This window comes from Ictidomys tridecemlineatus, chromosome Y, assembly GCF_052094955.1.
Source record: "Ictidomys tridecemlineatus isolate mIctTri1 chromosome Y, mIctTri1.hap1, whole genome shotgun sequence".
In the NCBI taxonomy this organism is placed as follows: domain Eukaryota; kingdom Metazoa; phylum Chordata; class Mammalia; order Rodentia; family Sciuridae; genus Ictidomys; species Ictidomys tridecemlineatus.
This window is the reverse complement of record NC_135494.1, coordinates 20,977,888-21,005,562: the sequence shown is the minus strand read 5'-3', so window position 1 is coordinate 21,005,562 and position 27,675 is coordinate 20,977,888. Positions and strand designations below refer to the sequence as shown.

Sequence of the window (27,675 nt, the reverse complement as noted above, 5' to 3'; positions counted from 1 at the left end):
TTGGAGCCTGGTCAAGATGTCTTTTTTATTTTTATCCTATTGTAAAATGTGTTTATTTCAAAAAGCTTTATGTATCACTTCAGGGAGGATTTCTCCTGTCATCTGCCTGAAAGATGGGCAGCACAGGTGCTGCTCAATTTAAAATGCGAGAACCTTGATGGGGAGGCACTGAGTGCCCAAACCCACGCACCTTAGTGACCCCCGCAGGCTGCCCTGAACTTGGTAAGGGGGCTCTTGTTGCAGGTATTTACTTCCTTTCATCTAAGCCTGTAAAACATTTCCCAAGCAACTGTGGTCATTTTTATTTATGAAAGCAATTCAAGTACAAAGAAAATTTTACAAATTCTTCATTTGGATAAAGTCCTTAATATTTTGAGCCCATTTGTCATTTTGACACATTTATCTCTTCCCAGGTTCTTCACTGGTCTACGTCAATCACCTTGTTGGAGAAGGGGCCTTCGCCTAAGTCTATGAAGCTACCCAGGGAGATGTGAATGAGACCAAAAATAAACAGAAATGTGTCCTAAAGGTAAATGGTGCAAATACATTTTTGAACTGTAGAGAAATGATTTTCAGCCTCTTTTTTTTTTCCTTTAAGACAGTGATGTTTTTATTGAGCAATTAAGAAATAAAACAATACTATGAGGATCTGGAATTGCTTTCTGCAGAACAAATCATAATGTCATTGCTTTCTCATGTCCCTTATTAGGATACTATTTTCCAGAATGTGACTCTGGATATAAATAACACGTACCTGGTTTTGCTTGTAGGTCTAGAAGTCTGCCAACCTCTGGAAATTCTACATTGGTACCCAGCTGATGGAGAGACTAAAGCCAGCTGTGCACCACATGTTTATCAAATTCTATTTTGCCCACTTATTCCAGAATGGGAGCATCTTGGTAGGAGATCTCTACAGCTATGGGACACTATTAGAAAGTGTTCTGTTTTTATAATATGGATATGAATTTAAGTGCATTTCTGGTTTGTGCCTTACCCATATATTTTCTGGTTAGAGCTTTAGTTGGAGTGCTAAACAGGGGCAAAGTCCTTGACTTGAAATTTCATTAATCCTCATCCAACTCAGGATACCATTTGCATTGTTTCTAGAATGCCATTAACCTCTACAAAAATACCCCCAAAAAAGTGATGCCCCAGGCTCTCGTCATCTCTTTCGCTATCAGGATGCTCTACATGATTGAACACGTCCACAGCTGTGAGATCATTCACGGAGACATTAAGCCAGACAATTTCATACTGGGAAACAGGCAAGTGTGGACCTCTGAACAGGGTTCTTTCCTGAACATCTAGCAGCCCTTTGTCATTTGTGCTCATTTCCTGTCCTGAATTGTATTTAATCTAGGTTTTTGGAACAGAACGATGAAGATGGCGATTTGTCTACTGGTTTGGCACTTATTGACCTGGGTCAGAGTATAGATATGGAACTTTTTCCAAAAGGAACTGCCCTTACAGCAAAATGTCAAACATCTGGCTTCCAGTGTACTGAGATGCTCAGTAACAAACCATGGAACTACCAGGTACGGACCTAAAGTAAGAGGTTTGGAAAATTTTCCTCTGTTGTACCTACCAGATTTTCCAAATGAATTTGGAATCTTGTTAGTTTGAACTGGTCTCTTGGACACAGTTGAAGAAGAGATGGGGGCCAGGAACGTGGCTTAGAAGTAGGGCACTTGCCCAGTAAGCATGAGGTCCTGGGTTGACTCTGTAGCATTCAAAAGGAGAGAAGGTAGTAAAGGAGAGATGGGACTTAAGGCTCAGGGGAAGGGAGGGATGAAATTCTGTTCCTGAAGAGTACACTTTTCTTATTATTCACAAGAAGGAAAGCAGATATGTTCTGAGTTTGACCCTAGGAAAGGTATTTAATGATCTGTGAACCCTTCAGAACGAAAGTCTGCCAATTCTACTTTATATGTGCCTGTAACAGATATAAACTGCATTAGAGTATGTCACTCTCTTCCCATTTACCTTGACTTTACCCCTCAGTGTTGGCCGGGGTGGTAGGAAGGGGGGTGCAGAACTTGGTGCCCCTAATCCTCTCACCCTGAGCATCAACTGGCACCTTAGTAGGAGGTGCTGTATTGCGATTGGGCAGAGGGGCTGCTTGGTGCACCAGTGCTTGAGCAGATCACAGTTAATGCCGTGAACTTGTGCCCGGGAACTAAAAACCCAGCTCTCATTACTTAAATAAAAAGGTGACAGATTATTGATATTATCTTATCTTTTGCAACAATATAAATTATTTAAATGAAAAGGCTTGTGATCATAAAGCAGAATGTAAAGTTTAGCTGGTTGAAGCTGTTCTTTAAAAATAAAAATACAGAATGCCAGTTTATGTATTCACAATCTGACCTTTATCTGTGAAATAGATTTGAACAGTCAGACCAAACATGACATTCTATGTCAAAGCATCTAAGAGCCAAAGAGGAGGTAGCTGTGTGACATTAATGCCAGGTATCTTGGTTGTCATGCTAGGGTAACTCTTTACAATTCCTCACATCGTATGGGAATGGACCTGGAGACTAGAATACAGTGATTCGAGGGTCAGGTCATATATTTTACCTGCTAGTACTAGTAGTCTTTCATTGAAGTTTTTAAGTAGTTAAGAAAAAAATGCAAATATTTCAAATATATTTACCTGAAATAACTGGGTTTGATTTTGAACAGACTATTGAAACTCTGTGTATGTATATCCATGTAAAAGTTTTCCTTTTTGTATTCTATGTATATCTTCTTAAGCTGTATTTTACAAATGATGCTTTGGAAATGGATTTGTACCACTAATAATAGGTTTTTATGTTTTTCTTTCAGATTAAGTCAAGGCCAAGTCGTGTTTCCTTGATCCTCACCCTGTGGAGCTGTAAGATGATTCCTCTCCCAGGAACGAGCATCCAGGTGCTCAGCAGACATGTTTGCCTCTGTCTGTATGATGGCAGTAAGGTAAGCTCACTGAGTTGAACCATCTCACACAGGATGATGGAGAAGCCCTTGTGTGGTACCACACATTAAATGTGGAGTGCACTGTGTGTGTGAGTGTGTGGTACCGCAGTGGGTTAACCCTGGTTCTTCAGTGTGTGATGTTGGTACACACACAGTTAACCCATCTGGGCCTTAGATTTCTTCACTTATGAGAGGGACTGGTACCTGTCTTCTAGTGTTGTGTACAGTTCAGGTCTAAGTATAGAGCATTGCATTTTTGAAAATGCAATGTATATCCAGCTCCCCAGGCAAGATATGGAGCATCGCCATCTCTGGAATCCTTTTCTGCTCAGCTCTTCCCTGATTCCTAAAAGACCATTTTTTACCTAATACCAAATGATAGTCTGAATGACTTCTAAAAAAATAATGTATCTTTCATGAGATGTAGCTTAAGTGGTGCTTAGGTAGAAATCCGTAGCTTTAATTGCATATACTAGAAAGAGGGAAGGTTTAAAATCAGTGATCTAAGCTGGGAACTTAAGAGACTAGAAATTGAAGAGTGAGTTAAACCTAAGAATGTAGAAAAAAGGAAATAACAAAGAGTAGAAATTAATGAAATAGAAAACAGATGGACAGAAGAGAAAATCAATGGAGATGAAGGTTGATTCTTTGAAGAGGTTAATAAAATTGAAAGATGCCCAGAAAGACTGACTAAAAAGAGTGAAAGAAAGCTGGGCGAGGTGGCACATGCACACCTGTAATCCCAGCAGCTCTGGAGGCTGAGATAGGAGAATCGCAAGTTCAAAGCCAGCCTCAGCAACAGTGAGGTGCTAAACCATACAGTGAGACCCTGTCTCTAAAAAAAAAAAAAAAAAAAAAAATAGGGCTGGGGATGTAGCTCAGTGGTTGAGTTCAATCCCTGGTACAAAATTAAAAAAACAAAACAAAAAACAAATTATCAATATCTCCCATTGAAATAGAAACATCATTACTGATCCTGCAGACACTGAGGACAATAAGGGATATTATAAGGAATTGTATGCCAGTAAATCTGACAACATTGATGAAATAGATAATTTTATAAAAAACCATAATTTACTGAAACTGACATAAGAAGAAATAGAAAATTTGAATTTCTGTTTTAAAGAAATTACAACTTCAATTAAAAAAATTCCTACAATGAAAAATCCAAGTCCTTATGGCTTCACTCTAGTGACTTCCCGCAAACATTTAAGGAAGAAATAATACCCATCTTATGCAAACTCTTCCAAAGAATAGGAGAAAACATTCCCTAACGTATTTCCTAAATCTAGGAAAAACATGACACCAAACGATGACATTACAAGACCAGTATCCTTCATGGATATAGAAACTAAAATCCTAAACAACATTCTCAAGTTGGATCTAGCAATTTATAGAAAGGACAGTAGGTCACGACCAGCTGGAATTTCTCCCCATGTTCAGATGTACACACCTGTGCATCCAGCATTGGACATGCGAAATTGTAATGTTATTTCATCATATTAGTAGACAAGAAAAAATCATGTGAACATCTCAATAAACAAAGAAAAAACATTGACAAATTCCAGTGCCCATTCACGAGTTTTAAGAAATCCCCTACAAACTAGGAACAGGTGGGAACTTCCTCAAATTTATAAAGAACAAGAAAAACCTGAATTTCTCTCATTGACAGTGAAATGTAGAATTTTTTTTTTTTAGTCTAAGATTAAGAACAAGTCATGGATGCTAAGAAATAAAAAGATAACTCAGTTTTTTAAATGAGCAAAAACTTGAACAGGCCCTTCAAAAAAGAAAACATGAGAAACCAATAGGCATATAAAAATATACCTAACATGTAATACATTATTAGGGGAATGTAAGAGTTACAGTGAGAGACCCACTTAGATGCTCCATACAAGAAGCCCACCTTAAATAGAAAAGGTAAGTTAAAGGGAGGAGGGTTCACTATTCAAGATATTAATGTCCGGCTGGGAAAGTGGCTCTGTTGTTGAGTGCTTGCCTGGCATCTGCAAGGCCCTGGGTTCAACTCCCAGTGCATTAAAAAAAAAAATGTCAAACAAAGTAGATACATACCCAGTCACCCCATGTTAGAGCTTCAAAACACATGACCTAAAAATTGATGGAACTGAAAAAAGAAATGGGAAAAGCCACCATTATAATTGGAAACTTCACTACTGTTCTCTTAGGAATATAGAACAAGCAGACAGAAGATGAGAAAGGATATTAGGAATTGATTAACCTATTGACAAACTAGGTAGGATCAGTATTGAGCAGCACTTCACCTCTAAACAGTAAGAAGCATGTTGTAAGTGCATGTGGAATATCCACCAGTCTACACAGGTGGACCTGGGTCAGAAAATAAACCCCAACAAGTCTAAAATAGAGTTGAGAGCCAGGTATCGTATGGCCTTTGAGCACATGAGATTAAGCTAGATATCAGTAACAGAAAGATCCGTGGGCAAAGTCTTCAAATGCTTGGAAATTAACAGATTTCTAAATAATCAATGAGTCAAAGGGAAATTAGAAAATATTTTGTACTAATCACAAAGTGGAAGTGAAACAGACAGTCTGGTAGATGTCAGCTAAAGCCTAGTTAGAGGGGTTCCCAGAGTGGGTGGGAGCCGCAGAAGAGCTCCTCACAGCCTCACCCCCTGAGCTGAGGAGCCCCAGGACTCCGTGGGATGTGCAGGCAGAGGCCCTCTGGGGAGGGGACTCCAGGGGGAGCAGGGTGGCCGCCAGTGTGGAATCCTGACAGGGAGTGTCTGGAAGGCAGGCAGTGTGAGAAGCAGTGCGCGTCTGTCCTAAAAACAGCAGAGGGCACTGAAGGAGGTGACATGATGAGATTCATGTTCTAGAAAGATCTCTGGCTCCTCTCCGAAGAATAAATAGAAAAGGTAAGTTAAAGGGAGGAGAGGGCAGCCAGAGGGGACTCAAGTGGACCACTGGGGGCAGGGCCCTGGCATGGCAGGCAGAGGACAATAGGCATCATCTTGAAGAAGCAAAAATCTGGATCCAGCTTGCTTAGGATTGCCCCTGGCGCTGGCATTTGCACAACATGGGACCTTGACCTTGCTCTCAGGCTCCTCCTCTTGTACCTCCTGGGATCAATGTGAGCAAACTGGATTATTATAAGTAAAGCATGGAGAACAACACATGGAGCATAATAAGTGCAACCAAAAGAGTGATGACGATTACAGCTTGGGTGGAGATCAGGTCGGGGGAGATGCAGGAGGCGGGAATCAACGGGATTGGTGGTGGGCTGAGTGTGGAGGGTGGAGGGAGAGCAGGTGTGGAGCGGGCAGTAGGTCTCAGACATCCACCCCTGGATAGACCATGGTCACACGCACACAGGTAGGGAGGCCTCGGGGAGGACTGCGTGTGGCGCTGCCCTGGTGGTTTTCTTCCACCTGAACTTGGAGTAAGGGTGACCACAGGGCTACTGTGCACAAAAGCACCACCGCAAACGCGCCAGGAGGTGTCAGCAGTGACCAAGAAGAGAGGACCTGCTGTACTCTCCTGTTCTCACGTGAGAACCGAAAACAAAAACTAGAATTTCACTTTAATAACAGAAAATATGGGATTCATTTTATATCCAGATCCTAGAAGTTCATTTATGAAATTAATTTTTATCAGAGTTCGAAATCGAGAAGTTTTGCATCACATTTAATAGTTAGAAAATTGCATTATTTGCTCTTTGAAGGCTTCTTTAACAAATCTAGCCTATTACAAAGGAAAGCTCTGTTGTCGAGCCTGGGCAGTACCAATCCAGGACGCCCTCCCAGCACCCACCGTCCTCGCAGGGCAGGTGCACCCACACCTTCAGCGTTGGGGGGAGCCTCAAGCCTCTAGGTCTGCTGCCTGCTTTTCTTTTTTGTTTTATTTTCTAGGGCTGGAAGGGAGCCCGGCTTTGTTCTCTCTCCCTGTTGTCCTCTGTTCTCTTTCCTCCTTCTTGCATGTGGCTTATTCGTTTCTTAGAACTCCATTCTGAATTATCCGTGGTGTTGAGTGGTCTCTCTGGGTGGCTTCCTGGGTGCTTGCTGTAGGTGTCATTTTATACACCCAGCTAATCACAGTGACCACAGGCAGCGTTCTGGTTGGAGAGAGGCAGAGACTGTCCCTCTCTCTAATTCTCTTTGTCCTCATTCACTCACAACTGACTTGCACATTTCCTCTCCATACACTGAAACCACATCATCCAGTCTTACAATTTTTGCTTTAACCATCAACTGAGAAATTAGTAGTATTTAATCAGATCTTTACTGTTCCCATTGATCTCCTTCCTGATGTTCCAAGATTGCTTCTTTAGCTTGTCTCTTCTGTACAGAGAGTGTCCTTTAACCATCCCTTCAGGGTGACAGATTCTCTTAAACTAGCTTTATCTGAGTATCTGTCTCCCTTCCGTCCTAAAGGACCTTTCCACTAGATGTGGGACTCTGGATTGACAGTTCTTTTCATCTACCACTTAAACACCGTGGTGCCACCTCTTCCTGGCCTCTGGTTTCTGCCGAGACACCCACTGCCATCTGAGTCATTCCCCTGGCTTAACCTGGCTGTTTTTCTCTCTTGCTACCTTCAGTGTATTTTTTTTTCCTGTTTACTTTAGAAGTGTGGTGTACCTGGCACAAATCCTTTTGGATCTCCCCTGTTTGGAATTTGCTCAGCTTCTTAAATCTGTCGGTTTCTGTCTTTGGCTGAAATTGGGGATTTTTCAGCCATTATTTCCTACAGTACCTTTTAAACTCCTCTCCTCTGGGACTCTGATGACACAAGTGTTAGATCTTCTGTTTTAATCCTCTAGGCTTCTGAGGTTTCTACCTAAAGTGTCACTTCCTCTTCTAGTAAGCATATCTCAGATATTGAGTATTCACTTGATGTGGTTTATTACTGTCACAAGGGCACAAATGTGAATCTATTTTATCAGCTCCTTCATTGTTTTATTAATAAGTATTGGGACCATTGTTTTCACTGTTTGAAAAGTTAGATGCATACTATATTGGATGAAGAAAGAAACCCAGATCTTACAGAACTGCATGAAATAAAAAATGGAAGCCCCTCCTCTCCCTCTGCCCTGACCAATATAGCCACTGGTAATTATCTGGGACTAAGAGGGTGATGTTTCAAAGAACTTCCTACAGCCTGATCTGAAATCAGAAAATCTTTCAGGTCCTGAGCAACATTCACACTGTGAGGGCCACGTGGCAACCCAAAAAGCCCAAAACCTGGACCTTTCTCCCCAGGTAAGAAATGTGCTGAGTAGCAGAACAGGAAACACCCTGCTTTCCTCCTAGGCGACCAGCAGTTAAGACCTAAGACGAGGTCTTAGGTGGAAGCATCACATTCAGCACAGAGCACATGGAGCCACATGTGAACCCTTAGATTCTTTACTGTTCTAGGAGGACTTTGATTAAAGTTATTTGTGTTTCTGACTCACCAAGGTTATAATTCCAATGAATCATCCTATTCATTGGATTTCAATTTTAGGAAATGCCCATTTGATGAAAAATGCAGACAAGAAGATAAAATTTAGGAAGTGAAGTGTTTTTCAGAAATGGAGTCTTACAACTGCACTAATGACAGTTGTGTTTTCCTCTGATGAAATGAAAGGTGCCTCCTAGGGAACCAGTACACTCTGGACTGTCAGAACTGGGATGAGGTTAAGGTTTCTACCACTGAGTCAGTCTCGCAGGGATGGATGCTAGTGAATCCAAGATGTCTCTCTGTTCTTTTAATAATACAAATTGTCTGTAGTTCACCTACTTCCACCCCCAGGTTTCATTACTTGAGTGTTTACTTCCCTCCCTCAACTAACTCCCTTTGTTACTGCACCCTAATTACCCTTCTCCTAATAAAGATCTTAACACAAATGGGGGTTCCTTGAGAGGGCACTGGCTGTGAGTGAGGCCCGCAGCTTGCTGGGTGCCGCAGGCATCCTTGCTTGACTACAGCACAATGCCTGAAAGTGAGCGTGGCCTCCTGACCTCCTGACCTCCCTGCCTCCAGGGAGAGACACCACATATCTTTGGGTCTGTCATTTCACAGTTCTGTGATGCACAGCTGTGTGTCATGCTTTCTCAGGATATAAAGGTGAGCTTTGGGAGGAATAACAAAGTGCTTGTCACCTTCCTGAATGAACTGAGGTATCCGTTACGTGCCCACTTCTTCCTAGTGCATGAGGGTTTACTTGTATGTCAGTGGGGAAGAAACACAGGTGCAAATAATAAGAATGCTCTCTACTTAGGATGCTCTAGCCATGCACAGGCCCTTGGGTCCCTGGTTTATTCAATCCTTAGAGTGGCCCTGTGGGGCGGGCGCTATGGATTACTCTGATCAGGCAGGCTGTGAGGATATGGGTCTCCAAGCACTTTGGGAAACACAGAGGAGAGGGAAGTTAATTCTAGCCCTTGAGCCTCAGGAGGTTTTGTAAAAGAAAACTAGACCTCAAAGACGGGGTAGGGTTTTATAGGCAAGAAGGGGGGGATGGATGCTGTGTAGGGAGAGGGGTGGGAGGAGCCCAAGGGGAGGGGGCCTGTTCCAGGCAGGCATCAGGAAAGCCCAGCAGACATGTGTGCCCAGCCACTCAATTCTGTTTAAAATGAACAGCGATTGGCATAAAAACCTTACAGCATATGCCAAGTGGGCCTTGAGCACCTTGGGGTGGTTTGCTGCACAGGTTGTATGTTAGCCCTGCTCGGAGAAAAGTAAGTGAAGAGAAAGGTGTTTCCCTCAACAAGGGAGCTGAGTGTGTTTACCAAGTCAGTGGTGTGGATGGGTCAGTCCGTCTGCTCTTAACTTTCCTTAAGAGACCTTTGTGGTAATGCAGAGGCACAAGCCTTGTGCCTTGGATGGGGCAGAACGTCCCTTCCCACTGTGCACTGTGGTCAGTAACCCATGTTTCTTTATCGTTCCAGGTCACTGGCTTCTTGCCATGCTTGCTCCATGGCGACTGTTTTATCAGGTCCAATTCTTCATCTCCAGACCTGGGAATATTATTTGAACTTGGAATTTCTTCGCAATGTATGTCAGACGCAAGATAAATGTCACTTTATAATATACCAGTTAAAAGGGAATTGGCAGGCTGGGTGCCATGGTTCAGGCCTGTGATTTCAGCGACTCAGGAGGCTGAGCAGGAAGATGGCAAGTTCAAAGCCAGCCTCAGCAACTTTGAGAGGACCTAAGCAACTTAGTGAGACCCTGTCTCTAAATAAAAAATTCAAAGGGATGGGGATGTGGCTCAGTGGTGAAGCACCCCTGGGATCAGTTCCCCCCCCCAAAAAAAAAGGAGTGCTGGAGTGTGTGTGTCTGTGAGTGAAGTCCTGGAGGGTTTCCCTAGGTGGGATTTTCATCTCTGGTGGAACGAGCTGGCAGTGCTCATGATTCTTATGCAGTGCTGCTTTCTCAGTGGCATTTAAGATGAACAGGACCTGCTTACATGTGTAGCACCAGTGAATGCCAGAGCTCCTAAAGAATGGAAATTCAGAACAGAAGGGGTTTTCAGAAAGTGATCAGAAGCACCATGGCACTTCAACCCCAGGACCCAGTGCACCTGGCCCTGCAGTCAGCAATTCTTATTGAGAGACCTGGCCAAGTGGCGGTTCTGTGCAGGGAACACCAGAAGCATGGTGTCATGTGAACTGCTGGAGCCGAGGCGTGGCCATGCTAGCAGCCCTCCAACTCCCACCCCCTAGCAGCATCTGAATGCAGTATACGAACCCGGCCCCTCGTAGCCCAGAGCCACCACAGATACCCTGTGTACTGCATCATCCCGGGTTTCTTTAGGACAAGTAAACCCAGGGGAGTCGCAGATGAGTCAGAGCGAGGAGAGGAGCAGCCCGGAGCCAGGCCCAGTGGCCTCTGGCAGTGGACAGTGGGGCAGACTTCCAGGTGTCAAGGCCTTTGCATGCTGAATCCCCACAGTCCACTGCAGGGAGACAGAGCTTGCTGATTCAGGAGCACCCATGTGCCTCTGGGTGATGCCACAGGAAGTGCTCAGCTCCTGAGGCACCTGTTGGCACATCAACAGTTTCAGGGATTTTCAAGGGAAATTTTGACAAAAGGTGAGCATCACTTAAAGTGCCACCTCTGCTGTACCGTGGGACCCACCACATTTCATTTGATTTTCTGGGGCAGAACTGCTTAGCCCTAAGCGGGGATACTGGCCTTGTTCCTTTCAGGGGCTTGCATGTGCTTATAATTTTGACTTGTTCAGATGTTGTTTCTCAGACTTGTTTTATTTCCTAGTCAACGGGTGAGAGAGGAGAGTTGAGTTGCAGCTGGGTGTTTCTCAGGATCTTCGATGCCAGTGGCGTTCCAATACCAGCAAAGTAAGTGCTCTGCGAATTCCTAGCAGTTGTGTGATTTTGTAGAAGTTCTTTTTTTAGGATCAAGGAACTCAGGTTTGTTCTGTTGGCATGTCAACAGCTTTTGGGGCGAGGGCTTTTAATGTTGATTTTAGTGTTGTATAAAGTAGTGTATGAAAGCAACACACACACACCCTCCCCCAGAGAGGGAGAAGGACACATAGGACATGTTCTAGAATATGCTTGCACTGTCTGCCTGCTGGGACTGTTCCCTGAAGTACTGGCACATTCCACCATGCTGAAAACAGTGCAAAAGCTAAGTCCAGGGTCCCCAGGTCCTCTGTGAATCTGTGTAGGACATTGAAATTATAGCAGTTTTTTTAATATTTATTTTTTAGTTGTAGTTGGACACAATACCTTTATTTATTTATTTTTATGTGGTATTGAGGACTGAACCCAGGGCCCCGCACTTGCTAGGCAAGTGCTCTACCTCAGCCCCAGCCCTCCTGTAAGCAAATTTAAACTTTAAAAGCACAGTGCAAGCTAGAAGCAAATATCCTCATGCATACCACAAAGTTGGAATGTTGTTAGCCCTAACGTAAAAAGAGCCCTTGAAAACTAATAAGTAAAAGATCATCTGAATTTGTATTTATTTATTTATTGGTTCCAGTGATTGAACCCAGGGGTGCTTAACCACTGAGCCACATCTCCAGTCCTTTTTATTTGTTATTTTGAGACAGAGTCTCGCTGAGTTAGTTAGGACCTCACTAAGTTACTGAGGCTGTCTTTGACTTGTGATCCATCTGCCTCAGCCTCCCAAGTCACTGGGATCATAGGCATGTGCCTCCTCACCCAGCTCATCTGAATTTTTAAATGGGGAAAATAAAGATCTAAGTCTAGGATATAAACAGGACATTCACAGAGGGCTACAGATGGACAAGCAGTAGGGAGGATGGTGATCAAGATTCTAAATTTGTCATTACGGAAACTCAGGGTGCTGGGTCCCACACTGCCTGTATAACAGGAGGTATGCGCCATAGTGTCCAAATTCCCCCCACCTTTAATCTGCGGAAATAATTCCTACCCCACAAGCTCCTGGTGAGGATTAACTTGGATAACATGCCCTGCACAGCCTCCTTACCACTGAACCCTAGTTTCTAATTTCATCCTAGCCGGAGCAGGAGGGGCGCCCCATTATCAGGAGTGAATACAGAAACTCAAGTTTCTTATGATTCTTTAAAAAATATGTTCAGGGTTTTCACTTATACTTAGAAGAAAAAAATAAGGAAACATCCAAAATTCCACCTTGGCAAAGTGAGGTCCCAGTTATTTCCTAGAAGGTGGAGCTCGGTCGATAGGGAAGCATTCTGATGTGTATTGTGAGGCACAGGGAGTCACAGGGTGGGTGACAGTCAGGGCAGGAGACTTACTGAAGTAGGGGGAAGGACAGAGGAATTTTTCACTTTTTACGTGTCCTGTCTATGCCATTCCAACATTTTTCTTAAATATTTATTTTCTAGTTATCGGTAGACACAATATTTTCATTTTTTATTTTATGTGGTGCTGAGGATCGAACCCAGTGCCTCACGCATGCTACGCAAAGTGTTCTACCTCCAAGCCACAACCCCAGCCCCCATTCCAACATTTTACAATGATCTATGTTACTGTTTTATTTTAAAAATCATATAAATTCATAATGGGTTAATTTCAAATATTGATTCAACACATTTAAAAACAGTAATTACTTGCTATTAACAAGTCATTCAAGTCAAAACATCTTTATTTTTATTTGTTTATTTTTATGTGGTGCTGAGGACCGAACCCAGTGCCTCACGTGTGCAAGGCAAGTGCTCTACCACTGAGCTACAGCCTCAGGCCCATCTTAATAACAGAAATCTTTCTCATTTTCATATAAGTACATTTCCTGTGTTGATGCTTGGGACAGAGTCTCTTTGCTGAGATGACACCCCATGGAAGGGTCAACACTGTCATTCTCATCCATCAATGAGACATAATTAGAATGAATACATTTGTGCTAAAAATGTTTCACTTCTGGTTCAGGTGTCTACGGAATGCCCGCCATGCGCAGCCATCATAGTATGTTATTCTTTCACAGAACTTACGAGCTCTTCTTGAATGGTGGCACTCCTTATGAAAAAGGTGTTGAAGTGGACCCTTCTGTGTCCAGAAGAGGTACTGCAGTGGTGCGCTGCCTTCTGTCAGCTTTCCGTCACTGTGACAACGTACCTGAGATAATCAACTTCAGAAGAAAGAGGTTTATTTTGCTTCACGGGTTTCCGTCCATGATTGCTTGGCCGTTTCTTTGAGCCTGTGACATCAAGGTGGGAGCACATGGCAGAGGAGGCCTGTTCATCTCATGGTTGCCAGGACTCAGAGGAAGGGTTGGGGTCCAGTATCTTCAACTGACCAGTGTCCTAGCCTCCTCCCATAAGGCCCCATCTCTTAAAGGTCCCACACCTTCTCCCTCAGTGCCACAGGCTGGTGACCAGGCCTTTAATTTGTGGGCCTTTGGGGAACACCTCAGATCCAAACCGTGGCACCTCCTTTTCCTTAAAGATGAAACAAATGGCAGAGGCTTCAGAGAAGGCAGCCATATTCCAGTAAGCATGACAGTTTCTACTTGGATTCCCATGTTTTAAGATGTGCCATTTGGTGATGTGATCTTAGTCATTTTTATCTCAGTGATTGTTATTTTGGTAGCACATGTAAGACTATAATGTTGAAAATCGTGAGAAATGGGGCCCTGCGTTAGTTCTGTCGCTGAACGCTGAGCTGATGCTGTGGCAGGTACAGAGTGAAGCCGGCTTCCTCAGAGATGGCCCATTTCAGGGTCAGGGCGTGTAGGCATTGAAATCGTGACATGCATGCCACCTCACCCTCCAGGAAGATGGAGCACCCGTCAGTATGTCTGTTGGCCAGGGGACACCAGGGAAGGGAGTGGAGGGCAGCACAGATGGGCCCTCCCTCGGGAAGCTGTGGGCTGACGGCTGGAGCCCCCTCGCACGCCTCAGCCCTCCCCTCCTGTCCAGGACACCAACCCTGGCTGCTGCCCCAGTGGCAGGCTCTCTCCTCCTTGGAACAGGAAGGAGTTGGGGTTTGGGGTGTAGGTGCTTCTTCCTGGGGCCGCATGTGCCCTTCCCCCTTTCCCTGCGTGCTGCTGCGGCCATCTGCCCTAGTGGCCAGGGGTGCTGTAGGGAGGCCGCAGGTGTCTGTCACCGCCAGGTCTCTTCTGACAGCCGGAGGGATGTGGGCGCCTCCTGCCTGCTATAACCACCAGTTGTGCTGACCTGTCACTTAATAGTCTTAACAAATAGTCTTACCCGTTCCGAGCGCTGACAGCTGTGGGTCTGTTTCTGTTTGACAGCGCAAGGCAGTGTTTTCCAGCAGATGATGACCATGCGGAGGCAGCCTCAACTCCTGGTGAAACTGAGGTCTCTCACCCAAAGGTCATGGAGCATGCTCAGGTGCGTCCCGCTTCCCGGGCAGTGACCGCGGGGCACTCGGCCCCAGGTCGCATCTGCCTTGGGTCCCCCCTGCTTGGCTGTCTCTTGTCATTTACTTTTTACCTAATTAATTATTTTTGCCAAAGAGCAGAAGAGAAATAGAAAAATAATAAAGCTTAGCATCATTTACTCTTCTTTAACACTAAGCTCAAGTGACAGACTTGGTAATAAATCCTTCAGCTACTTTTGAACAAATGAGACTTACCAATGCCTGGGCCTATCTTCAGGGAAATCTTTTTTTACTTGTTCTTTTTGGTTTTATAGGACAGGAGAATGTATTTTGACATATCCTACATACATGGTGTGCGACTTCCCATTCTTGTGGTTGTACATAGTGTGGAGTTCCACTGGTCGTGGGTTCATATGTGAACACAGGAAAGTGACGTCCCACTCATTCTGCTGTCTTTCCTATTTCCAGCCCCTCTCCCTCCCCCTCACACTCTTTGTCTAATCCAATGAACTTTTCTTCTTCCCTCCCCTCCCCTTATTGTGCTTTAGCATCTGCATATCAGAGAGAACATTTGGCCTTTGGTTTTTGGGGACTGACTAGCATATTTCACTTAGCATGATAATCTCCAGTTCCATCCATTTATTGGCAAATGCTATAGTTTCCTTCTTCTTTAGGCTAAATAATGCTCTCTTGTGTGTATAGATACCACATTTTCTTCATCCATTCATCTGTTGAAGGGCACCTAGGTTGGTTCCGTAGCTTGGCTACTGTGAATTGAGCTGCTATAAACACTGATGTGGCCAAGTTACTACAGTATGAACTTTTTTTTTTTTTTTAATCTTAGGTTTATTTAGGTTTTACTTGCATGCAGTAAAATTTATGATTTGGGGGTTGCAGTTCCTGGAGTTTTGACAAATGTACCGATCACGTGACAATCACCACAATCCAAAGAATATTCCCTTTGCTCTCAAAGGTTCTTTTGTGTCCCTCTGTTGTCAGCTCCCAGCTCTGGACTTGGGGAAGCACTCCTCAGTTTTTTTCCCCAGCACTTTGGCCTTTCCCAGATGCCGTAGGTGGACTCATGTGGCCTGCGGCCTGCAGCCTCTGAGTCTGGCGTCTTGGACCATCATACATCTGAGGCTCGTCCACGCTGTTGCCTTTGTTAGTGATTTGTTCCTGTTCATTCTAAATGGTTACTGCTGCATTTGATGGACATGCCACCATGTGTTTATCATCCTCTAGTTGGTGGTCATTTGGGTTTTTCTAGGTTTGGGTAACTATAAATAAACCTGCTCTAAATATTTGCATACACGTTTCTGCGTGTGTGGATGTGAGGCTACCTACATCTCAAGTAGGACTGCCTAGCAGAGGGTTTGTTGTTACATCTGGTGTTGGTCTGGCTGCTTCCCTGAATGCCTGTGCCATTGACCCTCTCCCCCTCTCTGTGCACGGGTTTCAGTGATTCCGTGTTCTTGGCAGCATGTGGTATGATTTTTCTGTTTAGACCAGTTTAAAAAGTGAACAGCAGTTTATCACCATGGTTTCATTTGCCTTTTCCTGGGGAGATCCCAGAGCTTCCAGTTCTCACTGGATCCCCTGTAGTCATGTAACCTTCTCTCGGGGTTTCAGTAGCTGCCTCTTTAAAATGGGGATAATAGCAATGTCAATTCCCTCCAGCTATAATGAGGTTTAATTGAAAGCAAGTATATAAAACACTTAGTCCATATTTATAGTCCCTGGCTATACAGAAACACAGTGGTGTTGGCTATAATTATCTATATCCTAATTATTTTATATCCAAATAAATGGCAGTGCACACCAGGTAGATACATGCTGCCATTTCCTGAAATTTGTTCAAATGAAGAGGACTGAGGAATTTAAAACAGATGTTAACCGATTGGAGGGATGAGAGGGCCTTCCTCCAGGTCACACAGGGGACAGGAGACGGTGAGCCTGATGCAGGTTGGGGAGCAGCAGGGGAAGCAGACTGAGTGGTGGCTTCTGCCCCTGGGTCAGGGCCTTGCTTTAAATATCCCCTGTTCCTTCTCCAGAGCTGACAGGTGCTTGTCATCACACACGGGTGTTGAGTCTTTCAGTAACTGTTAATAACGTGCTCCTGGGGATTAATCTCTCCTTACCTGCCCCGCCTCTTTTTTCTTTTCCTGGATATTCGTGGCCCTTTTTTTGGCAAATCTTTTCTCAGAAAATTGTGTTTTTTTCCCAGTGTGAGGAGAAGCAGCACAGTAGCGGTCTTTGTCAGGGGCCAGCCGGACCCATGGGGCCTAGTTCTCCCTCTTGCTGCTGCTGCCAGCCGCTCCTCCGGGAGCCCAGGGCACCCCCGCTGAACTGTCAGCACAGCGCTTCCGGCAGTTTCTGTGGCTCCAGATACTAGCTTTTAAGCCCCTTCACCATCTCAAGGTCAGGTTTGACTGTGGTGCAGGGGGTGGATGAAACTAGGAGCACTCTTCTGTGTGTTGGCTTACTAAGAAGGGCCCTGGGTCCTTGTCCCCAACCTCAGGGACTGAGGCTCTCGCTTGAGTGTAGTGCACACGGGCACCCAGACCTTTGGTATCAGAGCATGCCTCTCAGGAGCCCTGCTGCTGCCTCCCCTGCCACTTACCCAGACTTGGGCTGTCCTGGCATTGCCTCTGCACATGGCGGGATCCTGCCGTGTGCGCCCCTGGTGATGCTAAGGGTGGGTTTGTGCACCCTGCTGTTGTGACCCAGGGACAGGCTGGCTCACCGACAGCAGGCCATGGCAGTGAAACCAGAGGCCCTAGGCCTTTCCAAAGCCGTGGACCATGGGCTGCGGTGTACATAGGTCAAGGTCAGGGGCCAGATGTGAACTTTAGGATGTTGCTGCCCTGCCTGAGCACCTGGAGGGGCAAAGGCAGGACTGACCCAACTGGGCATCCTCGCCACCCATCCTGCTACCTACAGAGAGAAGGGAGCGAGTGTGGCACCTGCAGCCCTCTCCTCTCTTTCCAAGGAGCATCCACCTCCAGCCCCACCTGCCCTGCCTACCTGCTCCACCTTGGCTCAGCCATGTCTCTGCTCCCAGGGGTCTTTCCAGGACGCCAGCGAGCACAGAACAGTGGAGCAGCAGCGCCAAGAGCAGGAAGCCCAGTATTTGTCTCAGAGCCTTTTGTCCCCTAGGGCCCTAGCTGCCCCAGCCCACAGCCTTACATGAGTGTAGCCTGTGGGTGTCAAGAGACCTTGAAAATGCGGATGAAGCTGGGCAGACCCCTGCTCCCTGGAGAGAGCTCCAGGGTCCTGCACAGGGGCCCAGCAGACTGTTCAGCGAGCTGGCTGGGCTGGGACAGGCTAGGGGGCGCTGTCATCATGGCAGGGAGCACACAGGTGTCTCAGGCTCCCCAAGGCTTGGCTTTCTGACTCTGGAGCTGTTTTAGATCTAACTTAGTGCTCTATATTGTTTAGCCTTCTCTCAGGGTTAAATAGGAATTACCTCTCTCGTTCTGGAGCTCTTGTACAAAGGGTTCAATTTGCAGTGATCAGGTTCTCAGCCCCTTAGGGGAGGGGAAGCTCCGAATTTTAACTCTGAGTTTTGAGCACCAAGAAGCGCTGGCCTGTAGAAGGAAGCTACGTGCACGTGTGTGTGGCGGTGCTAGAAATGGACTTCCCTTTGCCTTTTTGATGCATTCTTTTTTCTTTTTTTTATTTTTATTGTTGGTTGTTCAAAACATTACATTGTTCTTGATATATCATATTTCACACTTTGATTCAAGTGGGTTATGAACTCCCATTTTTACCCCGTATACAGATTGCAGAATCACATCAGTTACACTTCCATTGATTTACATATTGCCATACTCGTGTCTGTTGTATTCTGCTGCCTTTCCTATCCTCTACTATCCCCCCTCCCCTCCCCTCCCCTCCCCTCTCCTCTCTCTACCCCCTCTACTGTAATTCATTTCTCCCCCTTGTATTATTTTTCCCTTTCCCCTCACTTCCTCTTGTATGTAATTTTGTATAACCCTGAGGGTCTCCTTCCATTTCCATGCAATTTCCCTTCTCTCTCCCTTTCCCTCCCACCTCTCATCCCTGTTTAATGTTAATCTTCTTCTCATGCTCTTTGTCCCTACTATATTCTTAGTTACTCTCCTTGATGCATTCTTTTCCTCTCTTTTAATGCTGTTATATTATTGCTAAAAATAAATAGGATATGGCCTACCTGAGGCCCATTCACCCCAATCACAGCACCTCTGCCACCAGAGACTGCTGGTCCCCGTGTGAGGTCAAGAGGATATGTTCTTACTTCTTCAACTCAGGTAACCTTTGGTGACACAGAACTTTCTGGCCATCTTAGGTTTGGAAAAATCAGGAGGTTTCTCTAAAGGAATTTAAAAAAAAAACCAAAAAACAGGTAAGCAGCATTGCCTCATGGAGTGGGAAGGTGCCAGAAGGAAAGGCGTGCCCACTGTGGGAGTGCCCAGCCTGCCAGACAGATGAACAGGGAGGTGGGCAGCAAACAGCAAAGGAGGGGTGAGAAGGAAGGAAGGAAGGAGGGCTCAGCCTTCCCCTGCGCAGCACAGCGACCACTGTTACTCAGCAGCAGCTGGAACACAGGCCATGGGGGCCTGGGGCAGAACAGTCTCTGGAGTCGCAGCATGACTGCTGGGTGCACATGGGGCACTGAGGCTGCCAGTCTTCGGCTCCTAGGTCAGGAGTAGACATGGGAACCTGAGTGGCTTCAAAGAGGGCTGAGGCTGCTCCCACCTGGAAGTGGGGGAAACTGGCCTGCACCATGCCTTGATGCTTCTGGACAGTGGGCAAGGTGCTGCTCCAGTTCCCAGGAAGCTCAGGAACGGTGATCCCCTCGCTCAGGCCAGCCCAGGGTCAGGATCACCATTTCCTTCCAGCCAGCTGGAAGCCTGAATGTGGCCCCTAGGATAATTGTTCTAAAACTCTGGAGTTAATTAAGATAGAGGATTAATTTATAAAATTAAGATTTCTTTTATAACTTCTGAGTGTAAAAGTGAGTCTCTTATAGGAAAGCATATAGTTGGATCTCGTTTTTGCAGCCACAGGCCTCACTCCTAGGAAGCTGGGGACAGGTGAGGACTCTAGTTAGTTGCTGTTCTGCCTTAGCTCACCAGCTGAGGTGACAGCTCCTCTGGCAGGGCTCCAAGGGCCCCACCTTCCCCAGGGAGACGGGGGCGGGGCCTATGCCAGGGCGGGAACTTGGAGCCTGGTCCCCCACAGCTTGGTGTGGGAGGAGCCCGGAAGTAGTGCCCTGGAGGCGGGGCTGCAGCTCAGGGTGTGGTGGGTCCAGCACCCGGGATCCAGGAGCGGAGAAGGTGAGCTGGCCCGGAGCAGCCAATTCTAGACGCCCACAGGAGGTTGGGACCCCAGGAGGACTCTGACGCCGCCCTGGAACCTCGGCCCCGGGTTGCCTGTCCCCTGGAGCCCAGGGCGATCCCCACAGCGCCCACCGCCCGACCCCGCTGTCCTGGTTCTCACCTAAGGGCTTTCCTCAGCGGAGCTGGTGGGTTTTGATTTGCAGGGTCCTGTTCAGGATGCGGTGGCCTCAGCAGTGTGGCCTGCGCCTTGGACCTCAGAGGAGAAGAGGTGGCCTGATCTATCCGCAGGCCCCCTGGAGAGGGGAGGGCCAATGGAGGAGCCCAGTGTGACCTGGGGCAGGAGGCGGGTTAAAAGACAGACCCGCCCAGGTATTTCAGGTCTCACTGACTCTGTGTCCTTTTGTTTTCCTGTCGCACCTGTGGATTTTGTTTTAAGTCCTCCCTTTTAAAACCCTCTCCTGTTCCTTCTGTGTACCTGACCCATCATTTTAAACCATGTTCCAAGGTCACTTTTTGGTATATGTGTGGTTCTGGGGATTGAACTCAGGTCCTTGAGCCTGTTAGGCAAGTGACCTACCTGAGCTACACCCTCAGAGACCCCTGTAAACTTTTTCCCCTCTGCCACGGGGTCAAGTTGCCAAGGCTGACCTCGAAGGTTCCTCTTCCTCAGCCTCCCTGGTGGCTGGCATGACAGGCATGCACCTGGGACTGTCACTCTAGCCTGTGATGGGAACTCATGTGCATCTGTCCAGGGCTAGGCATGGTTCTGCAGAGCTGTGCTCCAGGCTCCCTGCAGGGCTGTGGAGGCTTCTGCTGCCCAGCAGCCCTGGTGCCATGGCCAGGGCTCCTCCCACCCTGGGGCAGGCAGCTGCCCATTGCTGTAGGCTGACCTTATTTTCTTATGGCACCCTTACATACCCTGGAGTATGTTGGATTGTTTGTCCATTACGAGTCTAACAGGTCCTCTAGAACCTTCAAATAATTAGTAAAATTCCTAAAGAGTAAGTGAGCATGCAGAGAAATTGGGCTAATGGGAAGAATGATGTTGGATGATATTTTCATGACTTGAATATATTATCCAACATGAAGTTACATTTTATTACTTACAAAATAATAAAATAATGAAGCAATACCATGGGCTGAGCCAAAATAAATCCTCAGGATCTTAGGCATTCTGTAATAAATTTGCATCATTTGAAGTATAGAGTTGATCATCTCTGGGTAATGAAATGGAAGTAAAGGTATCAAAGCCAATGATCATCTGTTTCCAATTTTCTGTGATTTGCTTCAAGTGATAAAGTGGTGATATTTATTAATAATGGATCAAATAGGTTCATAATTGTTTTAGATAACAATTAGATGCCTTTACACTTTAGGCTATATGGGCACATTTGAGAACGGTTCCAGCCATTCTCTCATCCTTTGGGTCATTCCCCTCAGATGTCCTATGAGACATTTTCTATGTGAGGCTTTAAGAGGAAGAAGAGAATATTCTGTAAAGAAAGCCTTGTGATCTGTGCATTATAAAATTAAATGGGTTCATTCAGAAATCAGAATTTCTATTGAAAGCTATTTGCATGAGCCAAATAAAACCTATTTCTAGGCGTCCTGGTGAAGACAAGGTTTTATCTTTATATGTCTCATTGTTTCTGCCTTGCGACCAGCTCGAGCTTCATGAAAGAAGGTTCAGTTCATAAGAAATTGCTAGTGAGTTTTAAATTAAAGACACAAGACTCTCATTACCTTTCACACAGCTCTGAGACGGCTTCTTCTAGCTCCCACTTCTAGCCACCTAATGTGGTGGCGAGGTTTACACAAGAGACTAGGGAGAGAGGGAGAGCATGCAGGGAGTAAGCTTTTATTGGGGAATAAAAAATTCAAGGGAAAATCCCATCCAGTGAATGTTAAGGAGGGCAGCATCCCAAGGTCAAGGGCAACGATTGGGTCTTCAGGTCAGTGGCCAGGCACACCTCTGCATGGACAAGCCCTCGGACCTGGGAAAGGGTGGGGAATGGCTCTGACACAACTATGTTTGAGCGCCTCTCACCCAGCCAGGGAAGTAAGTCAAATCACGTGCGAGGATGGCCTCCCACAATTGTCTGGTTTTTTTTTCTTGTTGTTGTTAAAATGAAATTCATAAGTTGGCAGACCATTTTTTCAGATGTGTAACTAGATGCCATTTAAATTACCCACCTTTAAATGGTAGACATTTTGTACATGAACACTGCCTGTCTGCACCTTTTTTAACAACCAGTCTGGGCTCAGGAGCCCAAATACCATTATTAGCTGGAACATGTTCTTCAATTTGGCCTACTTGCCAGTATCCCCTGAGGTCATCTGTTCAATGAGCTTCCTTACTCCTGCTCCCTCACTGGCTTTCATAGAAACCACATACTGTCTATCAATCAGGGACACCAATCCCACAACATTGTGTTCTTTGAGCATCCAAAGTCCCACTTTTCACTTCACCATGCCTGACATAAGCAGTAATATTTATCAGCAAATGTGAGGTTTTCAAAGATCCAATTCTATGTGCTCCTTTCTCAAAGAGCATTAGGCAGGGCTATAGCATACATAAATATTAAGTAAAGGCCATAGTTTTAAAATGTCATCCATTGAATAGTTGACACATGTCTGAGATACTTTTTATTTTGGAGGAAGTATTTTTTTAATAGGGAATTCCAACAGCTACGTAATAGTGAAATGAGAAATCTTGCATCCATTTTATTCTTTGTTTCTTATGATTTTTATCAGTAAGGATAAGATACTTTCTTGTTCCAATGCAGATGTTGCCCACTTCTGTAAATGGATGTGGGGTGTCACCTGCTACTTGCATGTCTGCATGTTGTGCTTGACACTAATATCATACTTGGTAGGTGGCAGAACGTCAATACTGAAGTTAAGGTCTTGTGTTGTAGCAGCAGAGCTGAAGATCCTTGGTGTGCCACCTTCTGCAAACCATGCTGCTCTGTTCGAGTCCTTTAATGACTTCCTGGTGATGAGCATCATGGTCTCCTGGTCTTTGAGAATGGCCAAGCATTGCTCTGTGAATGTGGAAGATGGGCGTGTGGAAGGCTCCAGGGAGGATGGATCATTGAACATGTACTCTAATCCATATGCCTCTTTAATGACCTGTTTTTCTTCTTGGGTTTTAAGGGAGACAGTGCCCTCAGACACTTCTGTGCAGCTGGGAATGCAGGCTTCTGCTTCACCTTGAAGGAAGCATTAATGATTCATTTCCAGAAGACATCAGAAGAGAGAAGTGAGCCTCTGGTATCATGCAGGTTCCTTGCATTGCCCATGGGCTAGAAGGGAGAAGAGTTGCTTCATGAGATTTGATCCCCTTTTTCCTGAAGAGTTTCACACAGAGGTGAGTCCCCAGCATGTTTAGACACCATTTCAGACCCCTTTGTTGATGGAAATGAATCTCACCCCTTGATGATGTGGAAGAGCTAAAGATGTGTTTGCTATGAATTTTCTATTTTATTTCTCAGGGCCTGAGTCAAGCCAGCCATTGTGCTGTCAGCGCATGAGCTGCTGGTCAAATGTGAGGAAGTGGTCTTGCTTTATGAAAATACCACCCTGATTCAGTGAGCCAGAGGCAGCCTGCAGTCCCTGTTTTCCTATAAAGGCAGATTGCTGTGGATGGCCTCTGGCCTCGTCATGCAGCCCTGCTCAGAGTAGGGGATTGAGGGTCCAGGCAGATCCCTAGTTCCTTTTGACCTTTATTGCCATTGGGCCACCTCAGGGTCCTTGGACTCTACCTGGTCTTCTGGCCTGGGTCAGGGGATGTGAGGTTTGGAATCCCCCTCTGTGGCAGGATTCCAGGTCCCCCAGCCACTTGAGGGCAGCACATCCTTCCCTAATTGTGTTAGAGGGGGAGGATTCTCCCACCCATCCTCATCCATGCTCATCCCACATTTTGTCGCTTGACACCTGAGGACCTTTATTCATTGACTTAGTGGTTAGTGATGATGGTTACTAAGACTAAATGACTCTTTCAAGTCACATCACGTGCATGGTAGGGCTAGAGCATGGATCTTCCCAATTGATTTCATGGGACTCTCTCATGGAAACTGTGACTGCTTCCTAAACACACACTCTACATTTGGAGTGTCAAAATTCTTGGCACTGCCTCCTTGGCAAGTGTATCTTCTCTTCTATGTGGGAATTTCACAAATATTTTCCTTTGGTTTGTGGAGGTCATGCAGAAGGGATTTCATTTGAATTAGCCCAAACAAGAAATACCAGTTGTCTTTTTCACACATGGATGTGTGTAGTGAACACCTCTCTCTGTGTGCTTGCATGAGTTGCTCCTTTGAATTTGTTGAAGAATGGTTGGCTGGGGAACAAGGTAACGAGAGATGGATATCAATGGTTGTCAAGTATTCTGAAGTGAAGAATGTATTGAGGATGTCAAGGCTTTTCTAGCCAGTTCCTATGGCTCAGTCAGGGATCAGTCAGAGGATTCTGTCTGGTAGACTCTTTGGAACAGATGTCAAAGTGGCCTGGTCTTACACTGTCCAGGACTAAATGCTGAGCTTGAGTGGGAGCTTCTTGTCATTTCAAGCATTTCCATGAGTCTGTCCTCTGTTCTCTTGTATCCATGTGGTTTCTAAGAGGAAAGCGGAACAAAAATTGAAAGTATGGTGATTGATTATTTATACCAATGTTATTTCAATCAACTTTGTATAATACGAAATTAACTTTCTCCTAGTAAGATTTCATATGTGAGGAAATAATGAAAATATTGGGGTTAGGGGATGAGAATATGCAAATCAAACGTTTTTGAGCACCAAGACCCGTTTTTTGTTTTTGTTTTTGTGTTTTTAACTTAAATAATAAAGTGCCAGAGGACCATACCTGCCATTCAGCCTCAACAACCTCCAGGTCCAGCTTCCAGGCGGCCCATTTCACCAGGGTGTGTGGGACCACACTGTCCTGGGATGAGAGAGCAGTACCCATGGATGTTGTCATCTCACAGAGTAGATATTGCCAGAGACAGTAGGGAGCTAGTGGCACATGAGGAAGGGAAGAGGTCTCAGGATGGGAAGAGGGGGCCGCTTCGAGACTCACTGGGTATGGCACGAGGCTGCTGGGTGTGGTGTTGGCCTGGGCCCACTGAGTGGGGCAGATCCGTGGTCTGTGTCCCTGTACCCTCCTCTGTAGCCTGTGTTGGCAGCAGATCAGGGAATTGGGATCAGAAGTGCTCCCAGTAACACAGGCACCAGCCCCCAGAGTGTGTGCCTCGCCGTTTCCCCACCTGGCCTGACTTGGTGCTTGTCTTGCCTCAGAGCTGAGACCCTACAGTCTCTGATGAGGGTGTCTGTGGTCCAGATCCAACCTGCATGGCCAACTCAGACCTTCAGCTGGGTCCTAGGCTGCTGCAACCAAACTCTGTCAACTGGGTGGCCGACAACAGAGGATGTGTCTTCCGTTGAGCTCCAGAGGCTCATCACAGTAGGTGTTGGGCTGTCCCAGTTCCATAACCCCTCCCAAGTTTCAAGGGGACTGTCCCCCCAACTCTCCCAGCCCTTCCCACTCTCCTACTGCTGCCCACGATCTGTGGTTCCCATATGGGCATCCCCTCCTGACTCCATCCTCACTTAGGCTGTATCCCCAAGTCTCCCTGGTCTCTGGGTCCAGACTCTCCTCTTCCTACAAGAATATCAAAAATTGGATTTGGTCCCAGTTGATGCCGTGTTCCATCATGTGAGCTCTTAGCTTCATCACTGTGCAAAGACTCTTTTTCCACACAAGTTCGCACGACTTTTGGCTGGCTAAGAATTTTCAGGGCACACTTTTCTAATGAGTACACTTTCCTTCCTTCAGATCTCCCCCCAGTGAGCATTCCTCGCACCCTTGTGCTAGTTCCTTTATGGCAGGTTCCCTCCTTATGGCTGAGAGGACCTAGTGACCCCTGGATTCACACATTCTCCTTAATCACCAACACACTGCAGAATTCTCCATGGGACTGCGGTGTTTTGCATTGGAACCCACCCCCTGACCTCTAAAAGTGGTCTAGACAATTGGGTTGGCTCCCTCCCTCCTGAACCTCTTTGATGTCCTTTAAAGTAAGTTATTCTTTTGGATTCCTTCCACAGTAGGCAAGTCCTTGGATCCCCTGCTAGAAAGTCTTCCAGCCTGAAGGTCAGATGTGTCCAGATGTTGAATTGAAGGATATCAGCTCCTAGAAGCCCTCATTCTGGCTGCAGTGTTTCCTCCCCTCAATGCAAAGCAAGAAAGTGCAGTTGGCCCTGCACCCATTCTTCTGCATCCATGATCCCCACCAGCTGGAAATCCAAACTATTAGGAAAGGAGTTGTGTCTCTCTGGACAGATACTTCTCTCCTCATTGTTTCCTGGATCTTACAGTGTTACAGAGAATCACACTGCCCTTTCATTGTATTAGGTGTCAGAAGTCATCTGGAGATAATGGAAGTGCTACAGGAAGAAGATATGCAGGGTTTAAATGCAAATACTCGGGCACTTTTGTAAGAGACTTGAGCCTGTGTGGACTGGTGTTTTGGGCTGACTTTGAACAAATCTCCCTTGGATTTCTTGTAACATTTCTGGTTTCTGGGCTTGGGAGTGTTCAGGACTTGTGTGTGAGTCAGCCTCATGGGGATGTGATGGGGGGCAGTCGGAGCTGTTGTGCAGAACCTCAGTGATGGCTTGTAAGGCCACCTGCAACACTGCAAGCAGCAGACGAGAAGGGAGCCCACTCCCCATGTGTTCAGCTTAACTCTTGTCTTATCCAAAATCATGACTTGTGAAATGTTGCAGAAATGGACTCATGCCAAAAGTTGGGATGTTCTGGGGAGCATGGGCTGTCATTCTATGCTGTCTCTGCATTATAAAGTGTTAGTGGGTGGGAACTTGAAGACGTGCTTAGGCCATGGATTCTCCTTATCTGGGAAAGGGCTTCTCAAATCAGCCCTTGTCCCTCTTTCACCTGCTTGCCCAGGAGGACACAACAAGAACGTTCTTACAAGTTGGCCCCCGGTCTTGGTCTTCCAGCCTCCCAAGTTTGAGAAATAAAATCTGTGCTATGAATTACCCAGTGCCAATACAACACAAACTATGCTAAGATAAGTCAATCAGCAGTCTCCCAAGTGTTTACATTGTGGTAATTGACACCAAACATCCGTTTTGTAATTAAACCATTTTGGAGTACACAGTTGAGTGGTTTTAAGCATGTTCATGTTGGTGTATAGGCGTCACCACCATGCATCTCCAGAACTCATGTGGACATACTCTTGCCATCAATGCTGAATTCTAGTGCCCTTGAGGCCTAGGAAAAGAACATGGTATTTACTTTTTATGAACCTGATAATTGAGAATCTGAGATAAGTGAAATCCTACAAAATTTGCCTTTCTCTGGACACGATCATTTTCAAGAAATGCAGATCACCCTCACTCGTGGGCATACCAGGTCCACTGCTAACTCTGCGGGTGTTTCAATTGCACTCTCAGTGACAGTGGTGACTGTGTGCACATGACCTGTGTGTCCAGCTCAGATCTCAGGATCTAGGGTCTTTGGTTCCATGCAGCCTATAGGTTGCCTGCTCCTCCAGATCTCTGCAGGCCAGTGGCACGAAGGCCCTGGGCCTGGTGGTTTCTTTAGTG

At 45.9% G+C, this 27,675-nt stretch overlaps 1 protein-coding gene across 5 annotated transcripts; it reads left to right on the top strand.

Moving 5' to 3' along the window:
- Positions 1 to 334: 334 nt before the first annotated feature.
- On the top strand, positions 335 to 27,226 carry LOC144372096 (nephrocystin-1-like). 5 transcript variants are annotated; one of them, XM_078035513.1, is made up of 13 exons: positions 335 to 529; positions 771 to 1,265; positions 1,361 to 1,535; positions 2,806 to 2,955; positions 8,119 to 8,192; positions 9,864 to 9,969; positions 11,194 to 11,276; positions 13,369 to 13,527; positions 14,638 to 14,737; positions 20,251 to 20,416; positions 23,204 to 23,417; positions 25,385 to 25,507; positions 26,152 to 27,226. In XM_078035513.1, the coding sequence occupies exons 2-11, from the start codon at positions 1,147 to 1,149 to the stop codon at positions 23,311 to 23,313; spliced, it is 1,242 nt and encodes a 413-aa protein (XP_077891639.1). In that variant the 5' UTR covers positions 335 to 529; positions 771 to 1,146; the 3' UTR covers positions 23,314 to 23,417; positions 25,385 to 25,507; positions 26,152 to 27,226. The 5 variants fall into 5 exon arrangements, 4 of the variants coding, with proteins under 4 accessions (XP_077891639.1, XP_077891642.1, XP_077891640.1 ...); XM_078035514.1 differs by having other exon boundaries at positions 342 to 529; positions 2,827 to 2,955; XM_078035515.1 differs by lacking the exon at positions 20,251 to 20,416 and having other exon boundaries at positions 342 to 529.
- The last annotated feature ends 449 nt before the right edge of the window (positions 27,227 to 27,675 follow it).

Coding starts and splice junctions, on each gene's coding strand:
- LOC144372096 (XM_078035513.1), top strand. CDS start 1,147: ATGCCCCAGGCTCTCGTCATCTCTTTCGCTATCAGGATGCTCTACATG. Junction 9,970..11,193: donor ACTTGGAATTTCTTCGCAAT/GTATGTCAGACG, acceptor TTTATTTCCTAG/TCAACGGGTGAGAGAGGAGA. Junction 13,528..14,637: donor ATCAACTTCAGAAGAAAGAG/GTTTATTTTGCT, acceptor TCTGTTTGACAG/CGCAAGGCAGTGTTTTCCAG.